We start from the raw sequence: 23,690 nt of genomic DNA, 5'->3' as shown, positions 1-23,690 counted from the left end.
CACGCATGGGCCCCTAGGGCTTTTGTAAGCAAAACCGACAAGAGCTCATCCCTTATCTGAGCAGCCGCCACAGGAAAATCCCAGGATGTGGCCTCTCCCCAGCCCATCCATCCACTCTAGTCACGCAATGCTTTTAGGGGGGACCCACACCCCCCTGCCTGCCTCCTCTTGGCAAGCGCTTACACAGTACACACACACACACACACACACACACACACACACACACACACACACACACACACACACACATAGGTGAATGTAAACACGCTCACACAAAGTCATGCACATATAGAAACAGACATTAACTAGCACACACACACGCTGCTCTGGCTCAAGTCTCTGAACAAACTTCCAGGCAAAAAAGCAGTGCGTCAAACGACCAAACAGACAAAACATTAGACCTCATGAAAAACACACCACTCTACCTACTGTGTAGCCCTACCAACTCTCGCTCACAGACAGGCACACTCTCCAAAACACACACTGCAAGACAGGCCAATCCAAGCCAAAATCTGGACCATCCAAAACACACACTGCAAGACAGGCCAATCCAAGCCAAAATCTGGACCATCCAAAACACACACTGCAAGACAGGCCAATCAAAAGTATTTGATCCCCTGATGATTTTGTACGTTAGCCCACTGACAAAGAAATGATCAGTCTATAATTTTAATGGTAGGTTTATTTGAACAGTGAGATACAGAATAACAACAAAAAAATCTAGAAAAACGCATGTCAAAAATGTTATAAATTGATTTGCATTTTAATGAGGGAAATAAATATTTGACCCCCTCTCAATCAGAAAGATTTCTGGCTCCCAGGTGTCTTTTATACAGGTAACGAGCTGAGATTAGGAGCACACTCTTAAAGGGAGGGCTCCTAATCTCAGTTTGTTACCTGTATAAAAGACACCTGTCCACAGAAGCAATCAATCAATCAGATTCCAAACTCTCCACCATGGCCAAGACCAAAGAGCTCTCCAAGGATGTCACGGACAAGATTGTAGACCTACACAAGGCTGGAATGGGCTACAAGACCATCGCCAAGCAGCTTGGTGGGAAGGTGACAACAGTTGGTGCGATTATTCGCAAATGGAAGAAACACAAAATAACTGTCAATCTCCCTCGGCCTGGGGCTCCATGCAAGATCTCACCTCGTCGAGTTGCAATGATCATGAGAATGGTGAGGAATCAGCCCAGAACTACACGGGAGGATCTTGTCAATGATCTCAAGGCAGCTGGGACCATAGTCACCAAGAAAACAATTGGTAACACACTATGCCGTGAAGGACTGAAATCCTGCAGCGCCCGCAAGGTCCCCCTGCTCAAGAAAGCACATATACAGGGCCGTCTGAAGTTTGCCAATGAACATCTGAATGATTCAGAGGAGAACTGGGTGAAAGTGTTGTGGTCAGATGAGACCAAAATCGAGCTCTTTGGCATCAACTCAACTCGCCATGTTTGGAGGAGGAGGAATGCTGCCTATGACCCCAAGAACACCATCCCCACCGTCAAACATGGAGGTGGAAACATTATGCTTTGGGGGTGTTTTTCTGCTAAGGGGACAGGACAACTTCACCGCATCAAAGGGACGATGGACGGGGCCATGTACCGTCAAATCTTGGGTGAGAACCTCCTTCCCTCAGCCAGGGCATTGAAAATGGGTCGTGGATGGGTATTCCAGCATGACAATGACCCAAAACAATGTATGTATGTGTGTGTATATATATGTGTATGTGTATGTATGTACACTACCGTTCAAAAGTTTGGGGTCACTTAGAAATGTCCTTGTTTTCGAAAGAAAAGCAATTTTTTGGTCCATTCAAATAAAATAAAATAAATCAGAAATACAGTGTATACATTGTTAATGTTGTAAATTGCTATTGTAGCTGGAAACTGCTGATTTTTAATGGAATATTTACTTAGGCGTACAGAGGCCCATTATCAGCAACCATCAGTCCTGTGTTCCAAAGGCACGTTTTATTTGCTAATCCAAGTTTATCATTTTAAAAGGCTAATTGATCATTACAAAACCCTGCAATTATGTTAGCACAGCTGAAAACAGTTGTGCTGATTAAAGAACAAATAAAACTGGCCTTCTTGAGACTAGTTCAGTATCTGGTGAATCAGCAATTGTGGGTTCGATTACAGGCTAAAAATGGCCAGAAACAAAGAACTTTCTTCTGAAACTCGTCAGTCTATTCTTGTTCTGAGAAACTAAGGCTATTCCATGCGAGAAATTGCCAAGAAACTGAAGATCTCGTACAACACTGTGTACTACTCCCTTCACAGAACAGCGCAAACTGGCTCTAACCAGAATAGAAAGAGGAGTGGGAGGACCCGGTGCACAACTGAGCAAGAGGACAAATACATTAGTGTCTAGTTTGAGAAACAGGCACCTCACAGGTCCTCAACTGGCAGCTTCATTAAATAGTACCCGCAAAACACCAGTCTCAACGTCAACAGTGAAGAGGCGTCTCCGGGATGCTGACCTTCTAGGCAGAGTTGCAAAGAAAAAGCCATATCTCAGACTGGCCAATAAAAATAAAAGATTAAGATGGGCAGTCTGAGATATGTTTTTTTCTTTGCAACTCTGCCTAGAAGGTCAGCATTCCGGAGTCGCCTGTTCACTGTTGATGTTGAGACTGGTGTTTTGCGGGTACTATTTAATGAAACTGCCAGTTGTTTTTACTCTGGTTTTCTTTCCAACTGGTGTTCTGTGTTCTGTGTTCTATGTTCTGTGTTCTATGTTCTGTGTTCTTTATTTTGTTCTGTGGAGTGTACGGCTTAAAGTGGTCCTATGGACAGATACTCCAATCTCCGCTGTGGAGCTTTGCAGCTCCTTCAGGGTTATCTTTGGTCTCTTTGTTGCCTCTCTGATTAATGCCCTCCTTGCCTGGTCCGTGAGTTTTGGTGGGCGGCCCTCTCTTGGCAGGTTTGTTGTGGTGCCATATTCTTTCAATTTTTTTATAATGGATTTAATGGTGCTCCGTGGGATGTTCAAAGTTTCAGATATTTCTTTATAACCCAACCCTGATCTGTACTTCTCCACAACTTTGTCCCTGACCTGTTTGGAGAGCTCCTTGGTCTTCATGTTGCCGCTTGCTTGGTGGTGCCCCTTGCTTAGTGGTGTTGAAGAATCTGGGGCCTTTCAGAACAGGTGTATACAGTGGGGGAAAAAAGTATTTAGTCAGCCACCAATTGTGCAAGTTCTCCCACTTAAAAAGATGAGAGAGGCCATTTCATCATAGGTACACGTCAACGATGACAGACAAAATGAGGGAAAAAAATCCAGAAAATCACATTGTAGGATTTCTAATTAATCTATTTGCAAATTATGGTGGAAAATAAGTATTTGGTCAATAACAAAAGTTTCTCAATACTTTGTTATATACCCTTTGTTGGCAATGACACAGGTCAAACGTTTTCTGTAAGTCTTCACAAGGTTTTCACACACTGTTGCTGGTATTTTGGCCCATTCCTCCATGCAGATCTCCTCTAGAGCAGTGATGTTTTGGGGCTGTCGCTGGGCAACACGGACTTTCAACTCCCTCCAAAGATTTTCTATGGGGTTGAGATGGAGACTGGCTAGGCCACTCCAGGACCTTGAAATGCTTCTTACGAAGCCACTCCTTCGTTGCCCGGGCGGTGTGATTGGGATCATTGTCATGATGAAAGACCCAGCCACGTTTCATCTTCAATGCCCTTGCTGATGGAAGGAGGTTTTCACTCAAAATCTCACGATACATGGCCCCATTCATTCTTTCCTTTACACGGATCAGTCGTCCTGGTCCCTTTGCAGAAAAACAGCCCCAAAGAATGAAGTTTCCACCCCCATGCTTCACAGTAGGTATGGTGTTCTTTGGATGCAACTCAGCATTCTTTGTCCTCCAAACACGACGAGTTGAGTTTTTACCAAAAAGTTATATTTTGGTTTCATCTGACCATATGACATTCTCCCAATCCTCTTCTGGATCATCCAAATGCACTCTAGCAAACTTCAGACGGGCCTGGACATGTACTGGTTTAAGCAGGGGGACACGTCTTGCACTGCAGGATTTGAGTCCCTGGCGGCGTAGTGTGTTACTGATGGTAGGCTTTGTTACTTTGGTCCCAGCTCTCTGCAGGTCATTCACTAGGTCCCCCCGTGTGGTTCTGGGATTTTTGCTCACCGTTCTTGTGATCATTTTGACCCCACGGGGTGAGATTTTGCGTGGAGCCCCAGATCGAGGGAGATTATCAGTGGTCTTGTATGTCTTCCATTTCCTAATAAATGCTCCCACAGTTGATTTCTTCAAACCAAGCTGCTTACCTATTGCAGATTCAGTCTTCCCAGCCTGGTGCAGGTCTACAATTTTGTTTCTGGTGTCCTTTGACAGCTCTTTGGTCTTGGCCATAGTGGAGTTTGGAGTGTGACTGTTTGAGGTTGTGGACAGGTGTCTTTTATACTGATAACAAGTTCAAACAGGTGCCATTAATACAGGTAACGAGTGGAGGACAGAGGAGCCTCTTAAAGAAGAAGTTACATGTCTGTGAGAGCCAGAAATCTTGCTTGTTTGTAGGTGACCAAATACTTATTTTCCACCATAATTTGCAAATAAATTCATAAAAAATCCTACAATGTGATTTTCTGGAAAAAAAAATCTCAATTTGTCTGTCATAGTTGACGTGTACCTATGATGAAAATTACAGGCCTCTCTCATCTTTTTAAGTGGGAGAACTTGAACAATTGGTGGCTGACTAAATACTTTTTTCCCCCACTGTATATACTGAGATCATGTGACTGATCATATGACACTTAGGTTGCACACAGGTGGACTTTATTCATCTAATTATGTGACTTCCGTAGGTAATTGGTTGCACCAGATCTTATTTAGGGGCTTCATAGTGAAGGGGGTGAATACATATACACACACCACATTTCCGTTATTTATTATTTCGAATTTTTTGAAACAAGTTATTTTTTTCATTCCACTTCACCAATTTGGACTCAATTTCAATTTCAAAAATCAATTTAAATTCCAGGTGGTAATGCAACAAAATAGGAAAAAACGCCAAGGGAATGAATACTTTTGCAAGGCACTGTATATACGATCCAAGCAGAGCTCCCTAGTGGGTGGATGTTAAGATCAGTCGGAGGAGCCCTAAATATGACTGGAAAATATTACAAGTTGGAACCACAATTTTTTCTCTCTCATTTTCTTTCAAACAATAACATGAACTGACAAATTGGACCGACAGCTTTCACCGCATTATACCACAGTTGGGCGTTCAAATAACAACGATTGACAATGAGGCGAGTTTCAGTGGTCTACCATCTTGCTGAGAGCTTTTCAACTTGCTGATGGGGCGCTTCACTCACATTAGCAAAGGTGGCATCTTTCTCTCTCTCTCTGTTCTCCATAAATCTCACAGCCAAAGCAAACAGACAAGCTAAATGCCAGTAGGCAAGCCTGGCACAGACGGTCTCTCTCTCTTCTCCATAAATGCCAGGCGCTGTGTTCAGTAATAACAAAGTTACACACTCCCTGCTGCTTCTCGCCCCAGGCGTTATGTGTGCCATTAACAACATAAGCAGTGGGATCTCAGCCTTCCTTTTACAACTGGGGCTGTGCCAAAAAAACGTCTGTTGTAATCCCTTCACTGGAAGTGGTTGTCTAAACAGGCTTTGTAGCTCTTTGGCTATGTCACACAGTGTTCCAGGTTAAGACCAGTGGCGTCCTGTCATTCCCATTTCACATCACCTGTCAATCAACCTCGTCGGTTGGTTGTTTAAATGAAAAGTGATTACAGTTTCAAGAGGGGTACACTGTCTGGATAATCCCCTAGAATGTTAGTCGATGTGTACCCACTGATAAACACTGCTACAGTCTGAGACTCCTCAAATAATATGTGAAAAAGATGGCATAGAACGTCGTAGACAGCTTTCATAAAAGTGATCAGACATTTGTCAATAAAAGTTTTAATTCTACACAATAAAAAAATACATTAAAGTTTATTTGTCTAATATTTGACTTGGATTATACGATACCACCCAATATCCACAGGTGGAGTAGCTTTTGATTTTCCCCTTGCTAGAAGCGCTTCCAACATTTCACTCCAGTGGAAAGCTTTTCTTTCAGGATTAAATGTAAAACTGCAGCCAGACCGCTGATCATGTCAAGAAACCCTTAATGTCTTTTTTTAAAACAAAAACAAATGGCATATTTGGGCTGTTTAGTTCTCTTTCTTCTGGAAGTCTGCCCAGGTAGAGTAGGGCAAAGCCAGGGAATGGTCATCCCAAGAATCTAAAAACGATTTACCCCACAGTCAGTCACACACATCGTACCATTCTCATTGTCACGTAAACAAATCCACATACTATAGTTTTTTAACGCATATTTAACCTCTTGCAAACAACGATATACAGTTTTAATGTGTTGGTATTTTTCCTTTTGGCAAACTGATGGGTTTTCTTTTCATGACAGAGTTGTTTCTTCAATCCTCTCTGAAAAGAATAATGCCTGGTTCGACTGGTTGTGTTTTGATGTTGTTTAAAGACGAACGCTTTCACACAGAGAGAGTATTCACCACTATAATCATTACAACTGCTAGCCTCTATGTAAACATGTGAAAACCAGATCTGTTTGGCAATCTTGGGAATACCCTCTCTACAGTTTATTACTGTAGGTTCTCTTTTTAATTGCGTAGTATAAACGTTGTTTGTAAAGGGTTAAATGTTTTACCAGAAGCAAGTCAACATAACTGTGAAGCCCCAGAAATATGAGCAGTTGTTTTGTAGCAAAGCAGATGCTTCACAGTTCCATTTATATAATGGAAAACGATTTTCGTGGAATTGGATTCATTCAAATCAAGTTGAGTATTTCAGTGATGAGTTGTGCTTTGATCTGATATGGATCAAATATCTGATATTAAACTCATCAGTCTGGCCTTGTCTTTGAAATGGGATGCTTTGCCTATAATGTCCACAAGCAAGCTGCAGTAAAACCATGAGCTGTTTTGTCTTGCATCAATATTGCACAGTTCATAAAGCCTGTTACGAAAAATGCATCATTCATATTGGGAGGCATCCTCTTTAAAGCAGTGTCCATCTGTTTTTCAGTGAAAACATGGCAAATTGACTTGTTCAACCAAAAGATCAGGATATTTTGAACAAGGAGTTACACACTAAACATGAATAGCCCGTGTTGTTGGTATGAACTGGCATCCAACATTGTAATTTAGGGGAAAGCAGAAAAACTAGATTTAGTCGGTGGTAGGGCTTCAAACCCATTGAGTGAGAGCAGAACAGTGAGAGGGAGGGAGACGGGGCGGTGAGAGGGAGGGAGGGAGGGAGGGAGATGGGGCAGTGAGAGGGAGGGAGGGAGGGAGATGGGGCGGTGAGAGGGAGGGAGGGAGGGAGGGAGGGAGATGGGGCGGTGAGAGGGAAGGAGGGAGGGAGATGGGGCGGTGAGAGGGAGGGAGGGAGGGAGGGAGGGAGGGAGATGGGGCAGTGAGAGGGAGGGAGGGAGGGAGGGAGATGGGGCGGTGAGAGGGAGGGAGGGAGGGAGATGGGGCAGTGAGAGGGAGGGAGATGGGGCGGTGAGAGGGAGGGAGGGAGGGAGATGGGGCAGTGAGAGGGAGGGAGGGAGGGAGATGGGGCAGTGAGAGGGAGGGAGGGAGGGAGGGAGATGGGGCAGTGAGAGGGAGGGAGGGAGGGAGATGGGGCAGTGAGAGGGAGGGAGATGGGGCAGTGAGAGGGAGGGAGGGAGGGAGGGAGGGAGGGAGGGAGGGAGGGAGATGGGGCAGTGAGAGGGAGGGAGGGAGATGGGGCAGTGAGAGGGAGGGAGGGAGGGAGATGGGGCAGTGAGAGGGAGGGAGGGAGGGAGATGGGGCAGTGAGAGGGAGGGAGATGGGGCAGTGAGAGGGAGGGAGGGAGGGAGGGAGGGAGGGAGGGAGGGAGGGAGGGAGATGGGGCAGTGAGAGGGAGGGAGGGAGATGGGGCAGTGAGAGGGAGGGAGGGAGGGAGATGGGAAGTGAGGATAGGCAGGTAGCCTAGCAGGAAAGAGCGTTGGGCCAAAAGGTTGCTGGTTCGAACCCCCGAGCCGGCAACATGGGAAAAATATTCCGTTCTGCCCTTGAGCAAGTCAGTTAACCTCCAACAACAACTGCTCCCCGGGTGCTGATGACATGGATTAAGGCGGCCCCCCGCACCTCTCTGATTCAGAGGGGTTGGGTTAAATGCAGATACTGACTAGGTATCCCCGTTTCTCTAATGGGAGGGAGAGGAGAGGGAGTGAAGAAGAAAGGAGAGGGAGTGAAGGAGTAAGGAGAGGGAGTGAAGGAGAAAGGAGTGGGAGTGAAGGAGAAAGGAGAGGGAGTGAAAGAGAAAGGAGAGGGAGTGAAGGAGACAGGAGAGGGAGTGGAGGAGACAGGAGAGGGAGTGAAGGAGAAAGGAGAGGGAGTGAAGGAGAAAGGAGAGGGAGTGGAGGAGAAAGGAGAGGGAGTGAAAGAGAAAGGAGAGGGAGTGGAGGAGACAGGAGAGGGAGTGAAGGAAAAAGGAGAGGGAGTGGAGGAGACAGGAGAGGGAGTGAATGAGAAAGGAGAGGGAGTGAATGAGAAAGGAGAGGGAGTGAAGGAGAAGGAGAGGGAGTGAAGGAGACAGGAGAGGGAGTGAAGAAGACAGGAGAGGGAGTGAAGAAGAAAGGAGAGGGAGTGAAGGAGCGGAGAGGGAGTGAAGAAGACAGGAGAGGGAGTGAAGGAGGGGAGAGGGAGTGAAGAAGACAGGAGAGGGAGTGAAGGAGAAAGGAGAGGGAGTGAAAGAGAAAGGAGAGGGAGTGAAGAAGACAGGAGAGGGAGTGGAGGAGAAAGGAGAGGGAGTGAAGGAGAAAGGAGAGGGAGTGAAGAAGACAGGAGAGGGAGTGGAGGAGAAAGGAGAGGGAGTGGAGGAGAAAGGAGAGGGAGTGAAGGAGATAGGAGAGGGAGTGAAGTGTGGAAGAAGGACAGAATGAGCGGCAGCCAGAGTGAAAAAAGGTGAAAGAGAGATGGGCACATAAACAAAGAAAGGCACGTGAAAGTGCCAAATGTCCAAACCCCAGAGAGCCCAGTTTCTGTGCGTATTGCTTTCAGGATAGCGTGCTGATGTGAGCTTGTTGTTCTCCCTCTGTGTCTGCAGCAACCATGAAGAAAAGCAGTGTCCTGTTTCCCAGTGGGAATGGGCTGAACATGAATGGGATGAACGCCACAAACTTCTCCGAGGGGGACCTACTGCTCCAGGTACAACGCGGCACACTACAGACAGACAGAGAGCAGTTCAGAAAAGCACAGAATGGTGCAGTTTGGGTTGGGCCCATAGTGTGTAAATGTCCTGACTGACTGACAGACATCTCAGCGCCCAGGTGGCCAGTTTTGAATGTTTAAAGTCATGAGAGACTACTGGCTGGCAGACGAGTAGGTAAAGACCCAGACATTGTTCATGTGTTTGTTAATCCAGGTGGATTGAGTTATAATCCAGGACCATCCATTTAGCAGGAAGTTCTGACAGGTGAAATAGGTTGTCCTGGTACTTCATGCCAAGGCCTGGTCATGGTTTGCTACGCTAAACAAAGCAAATGCTCCCCCAGTGCTCTAGCACACTGTTTACTCAGATGTCAGGTACATTTTCACACCAAGCAATGCCTGGCATGTTTGTTATTCCTCTCATGATGCAGGCTGATATGATCATCAGTCAATGCAGAGGGATCTGTGATAGATAGTAAACAGGTTGCCAGATTACAATACTTCCATAGTAAACAGGTTGCCAGATTACAATACCCCGTAGTAAACAGGTTGCCAGATTACAATACCCCGTAGTAAACAGGTTGCCAGATTACAATACCCTGGAGTAAACAGGTTGCCAGATTACAATACCCCGTAGTAAACAGGTTGCCAGATTATAATACCCCGTAGTAAACAGGTTGCCAGATTATAATACCCCGTAGTAAACAGGTTGCCAGATTATAATACCCCCATAGTAAACAGGTTGCCAGATTATAATACCCCCATAGTAAACTGGTTGCCAGATTACAATACCCCGTAGTAAACAGGTTGCCAGATTATAATACCCCCATAGTAAACAGGTTGCCAGATTACAATACCCCGTAGTAAACAGGTTGCCAGATTATAATACCCCCATAGTAAACAGGTTGCCAGATTATAATACCCCCATAGTAAACAGGTTGCCAGATTATAATACCCCCATAGTAAACAGGTTGCCAGATTACAATACCCCGTAGTAAACAGGTTGCCAGATTACAATACCCCCATAGTAAACAGGTTGCCAGATTACAATACCCCCGTAGTAAACAGGTTGCCAGATTACAATAACCCGTAGTAAACAGGTTGCCAGATTATAATACCCCCATAGTAAACAGGTTGCCAGATTACAATACCCCGTAGTAAACAGGTTGCCAGATTATAATACCCCCATAGTAAACAGGTTGCCAGATTATAATACCCCCATATTAAACAGGTTGCCAGATTATAGTACCCCCGTAGTAAACAGGTTGCCAGATTATAATACCCCCATAGTAAACAGGTTGCCAGATTACAATACCCCGTAGTAAACAGGTTGCCAGATTATAATACCCCCATAGTAAACAGGTTACCAGATTACAATACCCGTAGTAAACAGGTTGCCAGATTATAATACCCCCGTAGTAAACAGGTTGCCAGATTATAATACCCCCATAGTAAACAGGTTGCCAGATTATAGTACCCCCGTAGTATACAGGTTGCCAGATTATAATACCCCCATAGTAAACAGGTTGCCAGATTATAATACCCCCATAGTAAACAGGTTGCCAGATTACAATAACCCGTAGTAAACAGGTTGCCAGATTACAATACCCCGTAGTAAACAGGTTGCCAGATTATAATACCCCCATAGTAAACAGGTTGCCAGATTATAATACCCCCATAGTAAACAGGTTGCCAGATTATAATACCCCCATAGTAAACAGGCTGCCAGATTACAATACCCCGTAGTAAACAGGTTGCCAGATTATAATACCCCCATAGTAAACAGGTTGCCAGATTATAATACCCCCGTAGTAAACAGGTTGCCAGATTATAATACCCCCCACCATAAACAGGTTTCCAGATTATAATACCCCCATAGTAAACAGGTTGCCAGATTATAATACCCCCGTAGTAAACAGGTTGCCAGATTATAATACCCCCCACAATAAACATGTTTCCAGATTATAATACCCCCGTAGTAAAAAGGTTGCCAGATTATAATACCCCCACCATAAACAGGTTTCCAGATTATAAAACCCCCAGATGAACAAAATGTCTTCTTTAATGCAACACAAATTGATGCGTTTGTTTATGTAGCTCGTCTGGAGCAGTGAAAGTGTGATGTGTTATATAGTGAGAGGATTATTGGTGTTTGAGTGTGCGTTACTGTATTAACATTGTATCTGGTCTTGCAGGCTCTGAATGGCTTTGTGATGGTGGTCACAGCTGAGGGACATGTGTTCTATGCCTCTGCTACTATCCAAGACTACCTGGGCTTCCATCAGGTAACTACTACACCATCTGGAACATAACACAAGTGTAACAATGTTTACATTTGACATTTTAGTCATTTAGCAGATGCTTTCATCCAGAGCGATTTAGGGTATTGAGTACATACATGTTCGTACTTTATCATAGTGGGAATCGAACCCACAACCCTAGCGTTGCAAGCGCATGCTCTACCAACTGAGACACATGGGACATCACATCATATATGTAACACAACACAACTGTAACAACATCACATCTGTAAACCATAGTCGTCATCACTGAATAATCTCTCTTAATAAAACCCTGCTGGAAAAAAAGAGAGAATTATCATGAAGATTGATATTGAGATACAAAGACAAGACATTTGAATGGAGAAAGCAGATTACCAGGGAACAGCCGTACAGCAGTAAATGTAGGAATTAGGGGGATAAAATTTGGCTTTTGTTGAATCTTTGCTCTGGATAGTTGAATCCCTTTGAGAATCAACCTTATAAGACACAGAGAGCCAAGAGAAACATGTTGTTAACCAGATCAACGTTCTAAGGCACAGAGAGCCAATTAGTATTTGGTAGCATTGCCTTTAAAAAAGTTTAACTTGGGTCAAACGTTTTGGGTAGCCTTCCACAAGCCTCCCACAATTAGTTGGGTGAATTTTGGCCCATTCCTCCTGACAGAGCTGGTGTAACTGAGTCAGGTTTGTAGGCCTCCTTGCTCACACACGCTTTTTCAGTTCTGCCCACAAATGTTCTATAGGATTGAGGTCAGGGCTTTGTGATGGCCACTCCAATACCTTGACTTTGTTGTCCTTAAGCCATTTTGCCACAACTTTGGAAGTATTCTTGGGGTCATTGTCCATTTGGAGACCCATTTGCGACCAAGCTTTAACTTCCTGACTGATGTCTTGAGATGTTGCTTCAATAATAATAATAATAATAATAATATGCCATTTAGCAGACGCTTTTATCCAAAGCGACTTACAGTCATGCGTGCATACATTTTTTTTTTGTGTATGGGTGGTCCCGGGGATCGAACCCACTACCTTGGCGTTACAAGCACCGTGCTCTACCAGCTGAGCTACAGAGGACCACCCCCATCAATATATCCACATAATTTTTCTTCCTCATGATGCCATCTGTTTTGTGAAGTGCACCAGTCCCTCCTGCAGCAAAGCATCCCCACAGCATGATGCTGCCACCCCCGTGCTTCACGGTTGGGATGGTATTCTTCGGCTTGCAAGCATCCCCCATTTTCCTCCAAACATAACGATGGTCATTATGGCCAAACTGTTCCATTTTTGTTTCATCAGACCAGAGGACATTTCTCCAAAAAGTAAGATCTTTGTCCCCATGTGCAGTTGCAAACCGTAGTCTGGTTTTTTATGGCGGTTTTGGAGCAGTGGCTTTTTCCTTGCTGAGCGGCCTTTCAGGTTATGTCGATATAGGACTCGTTTTACTGTGGAGACTTGTGGAGGTCTACAATTTCTTTTCTGTGGTCTTGGCTGATTTCTTTAGATTTTCCCATGATGTCAAGCAAATAGGTACTGAGTTTGAAGGTAGGCCTTGAAATACATCCACAGGTACACCTCCAATTGATTCAAATAATGTCAATTAGCCTATCAGAAGCTTCTAAAGCCATGACATAATTTTCTGTAATTTTCCAAGCTGTTTAAAGGCACAGTCAACTTAGTGTATGTAAACTTTCTGACCCACTGGAATTGTGATACAGTGAATTATAAGTGAAATAATCTGTCTGTAAACAATCGTTGGAAAAAGTACTTGTGTCATGCACAAAGTAGATGTCCTTACCGACTTGCCAAAACTATAGTTTGTTAACAAGAAATGTCTGTTATTATCTCTGCTGCATCTATATGGTTCCACAAAGCCCACAAGAAAGTGACGCGCAGCTGCGGTAATGCTTTGGTCCTCTGTCATTGCTGCCACATCCAGATTTTACGATTACAGACCTTTAACACAGACCTGAGGCGTACATTTGGAAATATATGTGGCTAACCCTAAGTAGCCAATGTTGTAGTAACTTGCAACCAAGCATACTGTACATAGAACCGGGACGTCTTATAACAAAAATAGATAAAAGATGATGAATAATCATACCGGCTTTACAGTTATTGTTCTCCCCAACCAATATAGTTATGGGTTGTCCCCTTCATTACATTTATACACTAAAGGGTATTTTCAGTGCTGACAGGTAACTGTGGGTCTTAATACCCTGCTTTGTAGTTTACTTTGACCCTTTATGAGTTGTCACTCATGGACTGTCCCCACAGGGTGATCAGCACAACAGACACACAGGGCTTACTGTGTTTCCCACTTAGGCCATGAATCACAAGACCAACAGTATAGAAGTTGGATTATAGTTAGGGTTATGTTTCTTTCAAAGCCATTCACATTCATTTTTTTTTACATTTTAGTCATTTAGCAGACGCTCTTATCCAGAGTGACTTACAGTTAGTGAGTGCATACATTATTTTGTTGTTGTTTTCATACCCCCCGTGGGAATTCAACCCACAACCCTGGCGTTGCAAACACCATGCTCTACCAACTGAGCTACATCCCTACATTCGTTTTCAGCAGAAATTCATTGTTTCAGTTAATTCAGTTTGACCAAGGGAAAATGCGTCGTCTGACTGATGGTCTATGTGCAATGTGATGTTACTCTGTCGTTTCCAGCTTCCAAGAGTCCACTTTGGCTTTGACCACAAACCACGTAGTTCCTTTTGTTCTGAGAGAAACTTCTAAGTAACAAGTGAATCACATGAAAGCAGGAACAAACAGTGTCCAGCGCCCACTTCAGACTTTTGGCTTCAGGGTTTGTTTGCTTAATAACAGACGTGCTTTCGTAAGACTTCATAAGCTGAGGTCTGTTACAATTGCCGTTATAGTTTTCCAGGGGTGGGCAACACAGTTGCAAGTCCTACTGAAGTCCTATTAGTTGTCCATTCCAGTGGAGACTACGTGTGAAGTACACGTCATTAAGTAGTCCTAATATGGCTTGTAGACACCATTATTATTATGCGTCTACCATAATAATGGAGGCTACAGCCATAGTGATAAACTAGACATAACTTTAATGGAGTTGAGTTTGCCTTCTCTCTCTGTCTGTCTGTAGTCAGATGTGGTCCACCAGAGTGTGTTTGAGCTAATCCACACAGACGACAGAGCCATGTTCAGACGACAGCTTCACTTTGCCCTCAACCCCAAGGCCTTTGACCCAGAGCAGGGAGGAGACGGTGAGTGACCTGGAGGGAATGGGTTGTGGACAGTTTGGGTCGTTTTTTCAGTGGATTTTAGTGTACGTCATCGATTGAAGTCAATGGGAGCATGTTCGAGCTAGGTGTGTTTATTTCAAGTTATGATTTGGCCCATGTTTTTGATGATAAGCTCTCATTTCACAATCTTTCACCACATGTTCAGGCATGGAGAGCAGCAGTGACATCACCAGGAACATCGTGAGCTATAACCCTGAGCAGCTCCCACCAGAGAACTCCTCCTTCCTGGAGAGGAACTTTGTGTGTCGCTTCCGCTGCCTCCTGGACAACTCCTCTGGCTTCCTGGTGAGTCTCTCATCTATAGGGCTGTAGAGAAAACATCCACTTTTTATTGTCAACAGAAAGTACTTCATACACTGTATTGTGCCAAAAGAACACACACCAGCACTGTTGAAGAATATGACAGTATGACATGAGTGGTGGATCTTGGCAAAGTTTGGCAAAGCTTTTTATACAATCAATCACTAGCCACGTTTCAGATCAATCACTAGCCAAGTTTCAGATCAATCACTAGCCAAGTTTCAGATCAATCACTAGCCACGTTTCAGATCAATCACTAGCCAAGTTTCAGATCAATCACTAGCCAAGTTTCAGATCAATCACTAGCCAAGTTTCAGATCAATCACTAGCCAAGTTTCAGATCAATCACTAGCCAAGTTTCAGATCAATCACTAGCTAAGTTTCAGATCAATCACTAGCTAAGTTTCAGATCAATCACTAGCTAAGTTTCAGATCAATCACTAGCGAAGTTTCAGATCAATCACTAGCCAAGTTTCAGATCAATCACTAGCCAAGTTTCAGATCAATCACTAGCCAAGTTTCAGATCAATCACTAGCCAAGTTTCAGATCAATCACTAGCGAAGTTTCAGATCAATCACTAGCAAAGTTTCAGATCAATCACTAGCAAAGTTTCAGATCAATCACTAGCTAAGTTTCAGATCAATCACTAGCTAAGTTTCAGATCAATCACTAGCTAAGTTTCAGATCAATCACTAGCGAAGTTTCAGATCAATCACTAGCGAAGTTTCAGAGTCTAACATCCCTTTGCTCTCCTCATATCCAGGCTCTGAACTTCCAGGGGCGTCTGAAGTTCCTCCATGGCCAGAGCATGCTGGGGGAAGACGGGACGCTCAGCCAGCCCAGATTGGGCCTGTTCACCATCGCCACCCCTGTCCAGACCCCGTCCATATTAGAGATCAGGACCAAGACAATCTTCTTTCAGACCAAACACAAGCTTGACTTCACCCCCACGGGTGTCGATGCCAGGTGACTCTAAAGGCCTGAAACTAATTCTCACTCAGTCCAAGTTGGCAGGCTAGGCCTACATTTAGGAAGGAAGTATGGTAGTATTTATTCTAAGAGCTTTGATCAAATGTAGGACTTCATCAAACTGGGACTGTTTTTAAAATGTCACTATTTCACTTTTTCTATTCAACATGTTTTGAGGGATGACTTCACAGGTGAACATGATGTGTAATGTTCTGTACTTTCCACTAACGCTAACATGGTGTGGCCTGCCCTGTTGTCTCTCTACAGGGGGAAGGTTGTCCTGGGATACTCAGAGATGGAGTTGTGTATGAGAGGCTCTGGGTATCAGTTCATCCACGCTGCTGATATGATGTACTGTGCAGACAACCACGTCAGAAGTAAGTTGACTATTTCTTCATAGTTCATAATAACTCTCTAGCGATTACTTGTTTGATCAATATTTTTGTATGCTTATCTAATGGTATGAATATTCTTGCCTCAGTGATTAAGACAGGAGAGAGTGGTCTGACCACGTTCAGACTGCTGCAGAAGACTGGGTGCTGGGTCTGGGTCCAGGCAAACGCCAGGCTCGTCTACAAAGGAGGAAGGCCCGACTTCATCATCGCACGCCAGAGAGCTTTACTGTGAGTAATTCATATTTGAATATACATCCTTCTGCATCATCATTTACTTTCATTTCATTGTGTCTCAAAATAAATGATTGTAAATTGATATCCATTAATTAAACATATACAGTTGTAGTCAGAAGTTTACATACACTTAGGTTGGAGTCATTAAAACTCGTTTTTCAACCATGTCACGAGAATTTCTATCTCTAATTCAACCTAAGCTTGAATCATTACCAGAGGTTGTAAGGCTCTGGTTTTAATCATAAATGATTCAAGGTCCACAACCAGCAAGAATGATCTGTCTTTTTATTCATGGAGAGCTCTGGCGCCAAAAACCCATACATACTGTTTTATACCCCTTGACACACAAAGGCACTTTGCTCCACCCACCTTTAGGAGGCTTTTTTTAACCCCTTTTCTCAGTCCCCTTCACCCTGGAATGTTTAGTCCCGCCCCCCTCCGTTAGTGGGTTGCCACTACATTATAACTCTAACACCGTTCACACATTTATACTGTATTTGGGGTGAAATCCTTTAGTCATTATTCTTCAAATACAAATTAATCTAACAATCCACCCCTTTGACTAAATGTTTTCACATTCAGGATAAATGTATTTTACAAGCATGATTAATCTCAGAGATTACGTCAGAACTAATAAACATTTCATCCAATTGCGGTCTTTCAGGGTCCAAATCCTCGTCATCCACCAAGCCTGGAGGATCGTTTTTCACATTCCCCTGGTCAGAGTCCGGAGTCAGTCCATCTCTCATCATTGTTTAGATACTGCATTTCACCAACGCCTGACTCACCAATCCTCGGACACAGGGAACAAGACAACAACCACATAATACAAGAATACCCATACAAACACTGACCGCTCCTAAGATGGTGGCTGCTATGGTTTTCCATTTACCAAACATTTCATCAAACCACCCTATCCACGATGTACTAACTTCTGAGTTCTCAGTTCATTCTTCACTTAGTGCAGTTAATTCTGTAAGAGCTCTGGTGACTGTCCCATCCAGTGTGGTGTTGTTAGGGATAAATGTGCAACAATGGCTTATCATTCTATAGACGCCGGCCCTTTCTGCCTGATCTAGAACCAACCTCTACTAAGTTATGAGCGGGATGGCGGATAATCACTCGGAGATCCCCTTTACTGCATCTCTAGTCTGGTCAATAAATCGTTGTTGGTTGTAATAGATATAATTTATCCAATCCACATTCTTGTTTATTGTTACCCACCAGAAAAATGTTGTGGTAAAACCCTCCCATATTTGATTCATAGCTTTGTATTCGTCTGGAACACCCCTGGGGATGCCTATACCATCTATCCAAATTGGGCTATTTCCTTCCTGACCTATATTTCTCCTCCTCCTGATTATTCTTCCTGTCACTGGTCTTTGATGACTAATTCTTACAGGTTTGGACCAACAATACTGGTGCACAAGTACCCACCCATCCTTCTGGTAATGTCTGTCGAATGCTCCCTTTGTTAGTACATGCCCACCACACATCAGTCAGAGGGATGGTAAGGTTCATAATTTTTCCCCTCCCTTCCTTATCTAAATCAGTCACATGAATTATCTCCTCACAGCCATCAAAATCACCCAAGTTACGGGTGCCATTTCTATGTCTGTAACACTGGTATTCGCCAGGAGTTAAAGTGAATCTAGGTGGGATGGCCGAGTAAGTCAACTTTGCCAGCCCAATCCCTGTGCAATTGGGCTCTTTTTGATTGGACCCCAGGTCTAATACACAGGGAAACATTGCCTTTGGCATTGGGTCGGTCAACATTGTCGGTCGCCCAATGGAGCATACATAACAATCGGTCTCCCCAAGGCCCTAGCGGTGTACTTCATCCACTTTAACCAGAGATTCTCATCAGGGACCCCCTCCACTTCCCCTTGGTTCCATTCTTGGAGGAGAAAATATTTTATAGTGGACGGGTTAGTCGAATTGACTCCGTCATCCCTTGACTGATCTACTCGGTCTATTGCTATTAATGGATTAATGACAGTACCTGTGCCCTTCATATCTTTTGACTCCATCAAATGTAATCTTAGACAAGTATCCCGTCCGTATTCGTCCGCGCAAGCCCAGTAAGTTATTTTCATGTCCTCTTTAGTGACCTTTACTATTGTTACTACCATCTCCGTGGGGATGTCGTTATACCTTCTTATCCTCCATCTGGACATCCAGCCCCCCCGTCCCCCAGTATGTCTAAATACCTGAGCCCAGGAACAATCCGCCGAGGGAGCTGAACATAAATACAATGGGATTTTATAATCCCACGTTGCTTGCTTATCCGTCCTGATAAGATCCCTAATCCTAATTTTGAATCTTACTCCCCACCCTTCTCTGACTCCTATTTTGTAGATCACTCGTCCTTGACGGTCAGTATGTCGGGTCGCTTCCCTTTTATTTCTTAATAATGGTAAGGCCATAGCGTAATTGGTGCGAGGTGGTGGTGGATCTTGACATACCAAGACTATGATGCAGCTCAGGGTCACCCATATTCCCAAAAACCGCCAACCCTCTCCTGCCTTTAGTCCTTCTGCTTGGTACCACCCCATACTCACACCCTAAGAACACACTACAGTGATGATAGGTCGGGGTGGACTGGACTGGAGACACGCACCACTGGTTTGGTGCGAGGAGCAGGAACAACCCGTCCTGGCTGAACGCTCATTTTAGCCCAGCAAGAGCGGGGCGCGGGCACCAAGCGCACCGGGCTGTGAATGTGCACTGGAGATACAGTGCGTATCACAGCATAACAGGGTGCCTGAACGGTCCCACGCTCCTTAACACGAGTGCGGGGAGTTGGCTCTACTCTGAAACCTGGCTCAGCCAGCCTCTGCTCTAAGGACTGCGTTCTCCTTTTCTCTAGGGTTAATTCCTCTCTCAGCTCCTCCTGTTGCCTAGCCAACTCCTCTCTCCGTGCATCCACTGACTCCTTCTCCCTGTGGGCCTCCTGCAGCGCCTCCTTCTGAAGGGAGAGCTCCTGCTCCCTCTTCTCTTTCAGCCCCCGTAAGGTGGTGGTCTCCTCTCTCAGAGTGCTGAGCTGCAGGTCTTTCAGGGCCTCCTGCTGCTTCGCCCACCACCCCGTGTGCCCCCCCCAATTTGTTTTATTGGGGCTGCCTCTTGGGCTTCCTTAGCGGTCGGCACAGTCGGCATCGCCGTTGATCCTCTCCTGCCTGGGCTTCTTCCTTTGCAGAGGGTCCTTTACCGGCTAATATCTCCTCCCATGTCCAAAATGTCTTCCCCACCTGTGTCCAGGGTGTCATCTCCTCCTGGCCACGCTGCTTGGTCCGTTGGTGGTGGGATCTTCTGTCACATTTGTCGTATAAAGGATTGGACCAGGTGCAGCGTGGTATGCGTACATAGTCTAGTCCTGCCATCCAGGACCTCTATACCTGGCAGTGTCAGATGAAGGCCCTCAAAATTGTCAAAGACTCCTCCAGCCACCCTAGTCATAGACTGTTCTCTCTGCTACCGCACGGCAAGCGGTACCGGAGTGCCAAGTCTAGGTCCAAAAGACTTCTCAACAGCTTCTACCCCCAAGCCATCTGTACAAACAATAGTACGCAAGTATAAACACCATGGGACCACGCAGTCGTCATACCGCTCAGGAAGGAGACGCGTTCTGTCTCCTAGAGATGAACGTACTTTGGTGCGAAAAGTGCAAATCAATCCCAGAACAACAGCAAAGGACCTTGTGAAGATTCTGGAGGAAACAGGTACAAAAGTATCTATATCCACAGTAAAACTAGTCCTAGAGCGACATAACCTGAAAGGCCGCTCAGCAAGGAAGAAGCCACTTGCTCCAAAACCGCCATAAAAAAGCCAGACTACGGTTTGCAACTGCACATGGGGACAAAGATCGTACTTTTTGGAGAAATGTCCTCTAGTCTAATGAAACAAAAATAGAAGTGTTTGGCCATAATGACCATCGTTATGTTAGGAGGAAAAAGGGGGATGCTTGCAAGCCGAAGAATACCATCCCAACCGTGAAGCACGGGGGTGGCAGCATCATGCTGTGGGGGTGCTTTGCTGCAGGAGGGACTGGTGCACTTCACAAAACAGATGGCATCATGAGGAAGGAAAATTATGTGGATATATTGAAGCAACATCTCAAGACATCAGTCAGGAAGTTAAAGCTTGGTCGCAAATGGGTCTTCCAAATGGACAATGACCCCAAGCATACTTCCAAAGTTGTGGCAAAATGGCTTAAGGACAACAAAGTCAAGGTAGTGGAGTGGCCATCACAAAGCCCTGACCTCAATCCTATAGAACATTTGTGGGTAGAACTGAAAAAGCGTGTAGAGCAAGGAGGCCTACAAACCTGACTCAGTTACACCAGCTCTGTCAGAAGGAATGGGCCAAAATTCACCCAACTTATTGTGGGAAGCTTGTGGAAGGCTACCCGAAACGTTTGACCCAAGTTAAACAATTTATAGGCAATACTACCAAATACTAATTGAGTGTATTTAAACTTCTGACCCACTGGGAATGTGATGAAAGAAATAAAAGCTGAAATAAATCATTCTCTCTACTATTATTCTGACATTTCACATTCTTAAAATAAAGTGGTGATCCTAACTGACCTAAGACAGGGAATGTTTACTACAATTAAATGTCAGGAATTGTGGAAAAACTGAGTTTAAATGTATTTGGCTAAGGTGTATGTAAACTTCCCACTTGTAATTGTATGTCCATTCATTCATTCATTCATATGATTTTCTCTCTCTCTATCTCTTTAGTAATTCTGAGGGAGAGGAGAATCTACGTCAGAGGAAGATGCAGCTGCCCTTCAGCTTCACCACCGGGGAGGCCCTGCTGTACGAGACCGGCCCCACTCTGGACGCCACTGAGTTCCAAACCAACCCCCCAAAGATCCGCAAGGTGGAGTCTCTGGACCCCCAGTCTCTGTTGGGCTCCTTACTGAAGCAGGACGAGTCCATCTACACCCAGCCCCAGGAGCCTCAGCTACCCATAGACCAGGTATTCATGGACAGCCGAGCGCTGACCAACGTGGCCTGTAACTCCTGGCAGAGTATCATGGAGGCCCAGGGGCCCGACGGGGATGATGAGGGTGACGGCCCCAGGGAGGTCAAGCAGGAGGGGGCGTTGGTGGCCATGATCGACACCCTGGAGAAGATGGCGCGGGATGGGGAGCTGTGTGCGGCGCTGCAGGGGAGGGGCGTGGAGCTGATGGAGTGGGAGAGCGTCCTCCTCAGGCTGAGCCAGGACTCCAACGGGAGCGGGAGCGGGGACACCCCCCTAGATCTGGATGACATCATGACCAACGACATCTTCTCTTATGTGGAGGACACCTTGTTCAAGGAGAGCAGCGAGGGGATCGGTTACCAGCCCAACTGCTCCACCATGGTCAACAACAACCCTAACCTGTTCACAGGGGTGCTCAACAACAACAACCAGGGTGGACCATTCACAGGAGTGGTCAGCCCTACAGGTGCCGGACAGTGCAAGCCTGGGTTGCTTAACAACTGCAGCTTTTTCCATAATGGCTCCCCAGTGAACGGTCTAAATGGTATCAGCCACAGTCAGATAACAGGCAACAGAGCAGTTGGTTTGGCAGGACAGAACCAGGCAGGACAGATCCAGGCAGGACGGAACCAGGCAGGACAGAACCAGGCAGGACAGATTCAGGCAGGGCAGAACCAGGCAGGACAGAACCAGGCAGGACAGAACCAGGCAGAACAGATCCAGGCAGGACAGAATCAGGCAGGACAGAACCAGGCAGGACAGAACCAGGCAGGACAGATCCAGGCAGGACAGAACCAGGCAGGACCACAGCAGGTGTTCAAGAGAACCCAGAGGCTCTCCCACTTCGGCCCCCAGATCCCCCAGATTCTCCAGACGGGCCTGAACATCCCCACCCTGCAGCAGCTACAGCTCAACGACATCGTCAGCCCCTCTCTGGAGCTCCCAGAGCTCAATATCCCACACAGCTCAGGCCAGAATGGGTCTGTCACGTTTAGCATGGTTGGATCCTGTGCTCAGGCACCAAACAACCACATGGGAAGCCCTCAGATCATCGCTGGCCAGGTCCAATCTAACCAGCCACCTCCACAGCATTTCCCTCATAATGGCTTGCCAGCTGCAATGGCACCAAACGTACCAGAGAAGATCTCTGTTCCACAGTCCAACCATGTAGCACCTATTCTGATGGATGCTTGGGCATCCTTGATTCCTAGTAATGGCTTTGTTTCACCCCAGATTGAATCTAGCAATCTCAATCAATCGAATCCCCTTCTGACTGCTTGCCTGCAGGGAAACAGTGCACCATTTCAGTCACTCAAAACCCAGAAAGTACAGCAGTGGCCCCAGAACCAGAACCAGCACCAGCAGCAGCAGCTGCCACCCCCCGTCAGCACAATGCAGGATGGAACAATGCAGAATGGACACCGATTCATCCCAGACTGTCACAGTCAAGCCACAGAGACCCAAAGAGTCCCTCTCACAGGCCTTTGGCCACAGAACACCAACGGATTATACCACCAACTCCAGCAGGGGGGATTGGCCAACGGCCAGCCTGCTCCATCCAGCAGCTGCATGTTTGAGAATGTCTCACCCCCCCTCCCCAACGGAAACAGCCACGTGGATGGCACCAGGCTGCCCCCCACTTTGTCTGTGTGCCAGAGAAGGATAGGTGACCACCAGGACCAGAGTCCTCCCCAGGGATCCTGCTACTTCCAGTGGGGCCCCAGTGAGCCAGTGGTGGGCACGTCAGCCATCATCCAGGACAATGCCAGAATCAGCTCCCTGTCTCACCCGCTGGTGGCCAACATCACCACCCCTGAGGACCTACTGGCCATGCAGCAGTGCCTGGCTGGATGCAACAGAGTCGGACAGACACAGGTAACTAAGCCCCCTCTCTCCCTGTGGTGTAACTGTTGTGGATGGAGCACTGAGTTTTCCTTACTACATAACCTGGTTCTACTGGTCAAGTCACGTGGTTAGGAAAACTCAGG

The 23,690-nt window shown here is 45.7% G+C and overlaps 1 protein-coding gene across 1 annotated transcript in view; it reads left to right on the top strand.

Annotated features, from left to right (window-relative positions):
* LOC311129566 (aryl hydrocarbon receptor-like) overlaps positions 1–23,690 on the top strand; it is a 64,762-nt gene that overhangs the window by 40,390 nt on the left and 682 nt on the right. The window contains exons 3-10 of the mRNA XM_084161898.1: positions 9,154–9,254; positions 11,453–11,542; positions 14,655–14,775; positions 14,960–15,099; positions 15,879–16,081; positions 16,352–16,461; positions 16,566–16,707; positions 21,456–23,577. Coding sequence (XP_084018024.1) covers positions 9,154–9,254; positions 11,453–11,542; positions 14,655–14,775; positions 14,960–15,099; positions 15,879–16,081; positions 16,352–16,461; positions 16,566–16,707; positions 21,456–23,577 — 3,029 coding nt within the window. The remainder of the gene's footprint in view (positions 1–9,153; positions 9,255–11,452; positions 11,543–14,654; positions 14,776–14,959; positions 15,100–15,878; positions 16,082–16,351; positions 16,462–16,565; positions 16,708–21,455; positions 23,578–23,690) is intronic.

The sequence above is a fragment of the Coregonus lavaretus genome (genome assembly GCF_964263955.1).
Source record: "Coregonus lavaretus genome assembly, chromosome: 5".
NCBI classification, from domain to species: Eukaryota; Metazoa; Chordata; class Actinopteri; order Salmoniformes; family Salmonidae; genus Coregonus; species Coregonus lavaretus.
This window is presented reverse-complemented; position numbering and strand designations above follow the sequence as displayed.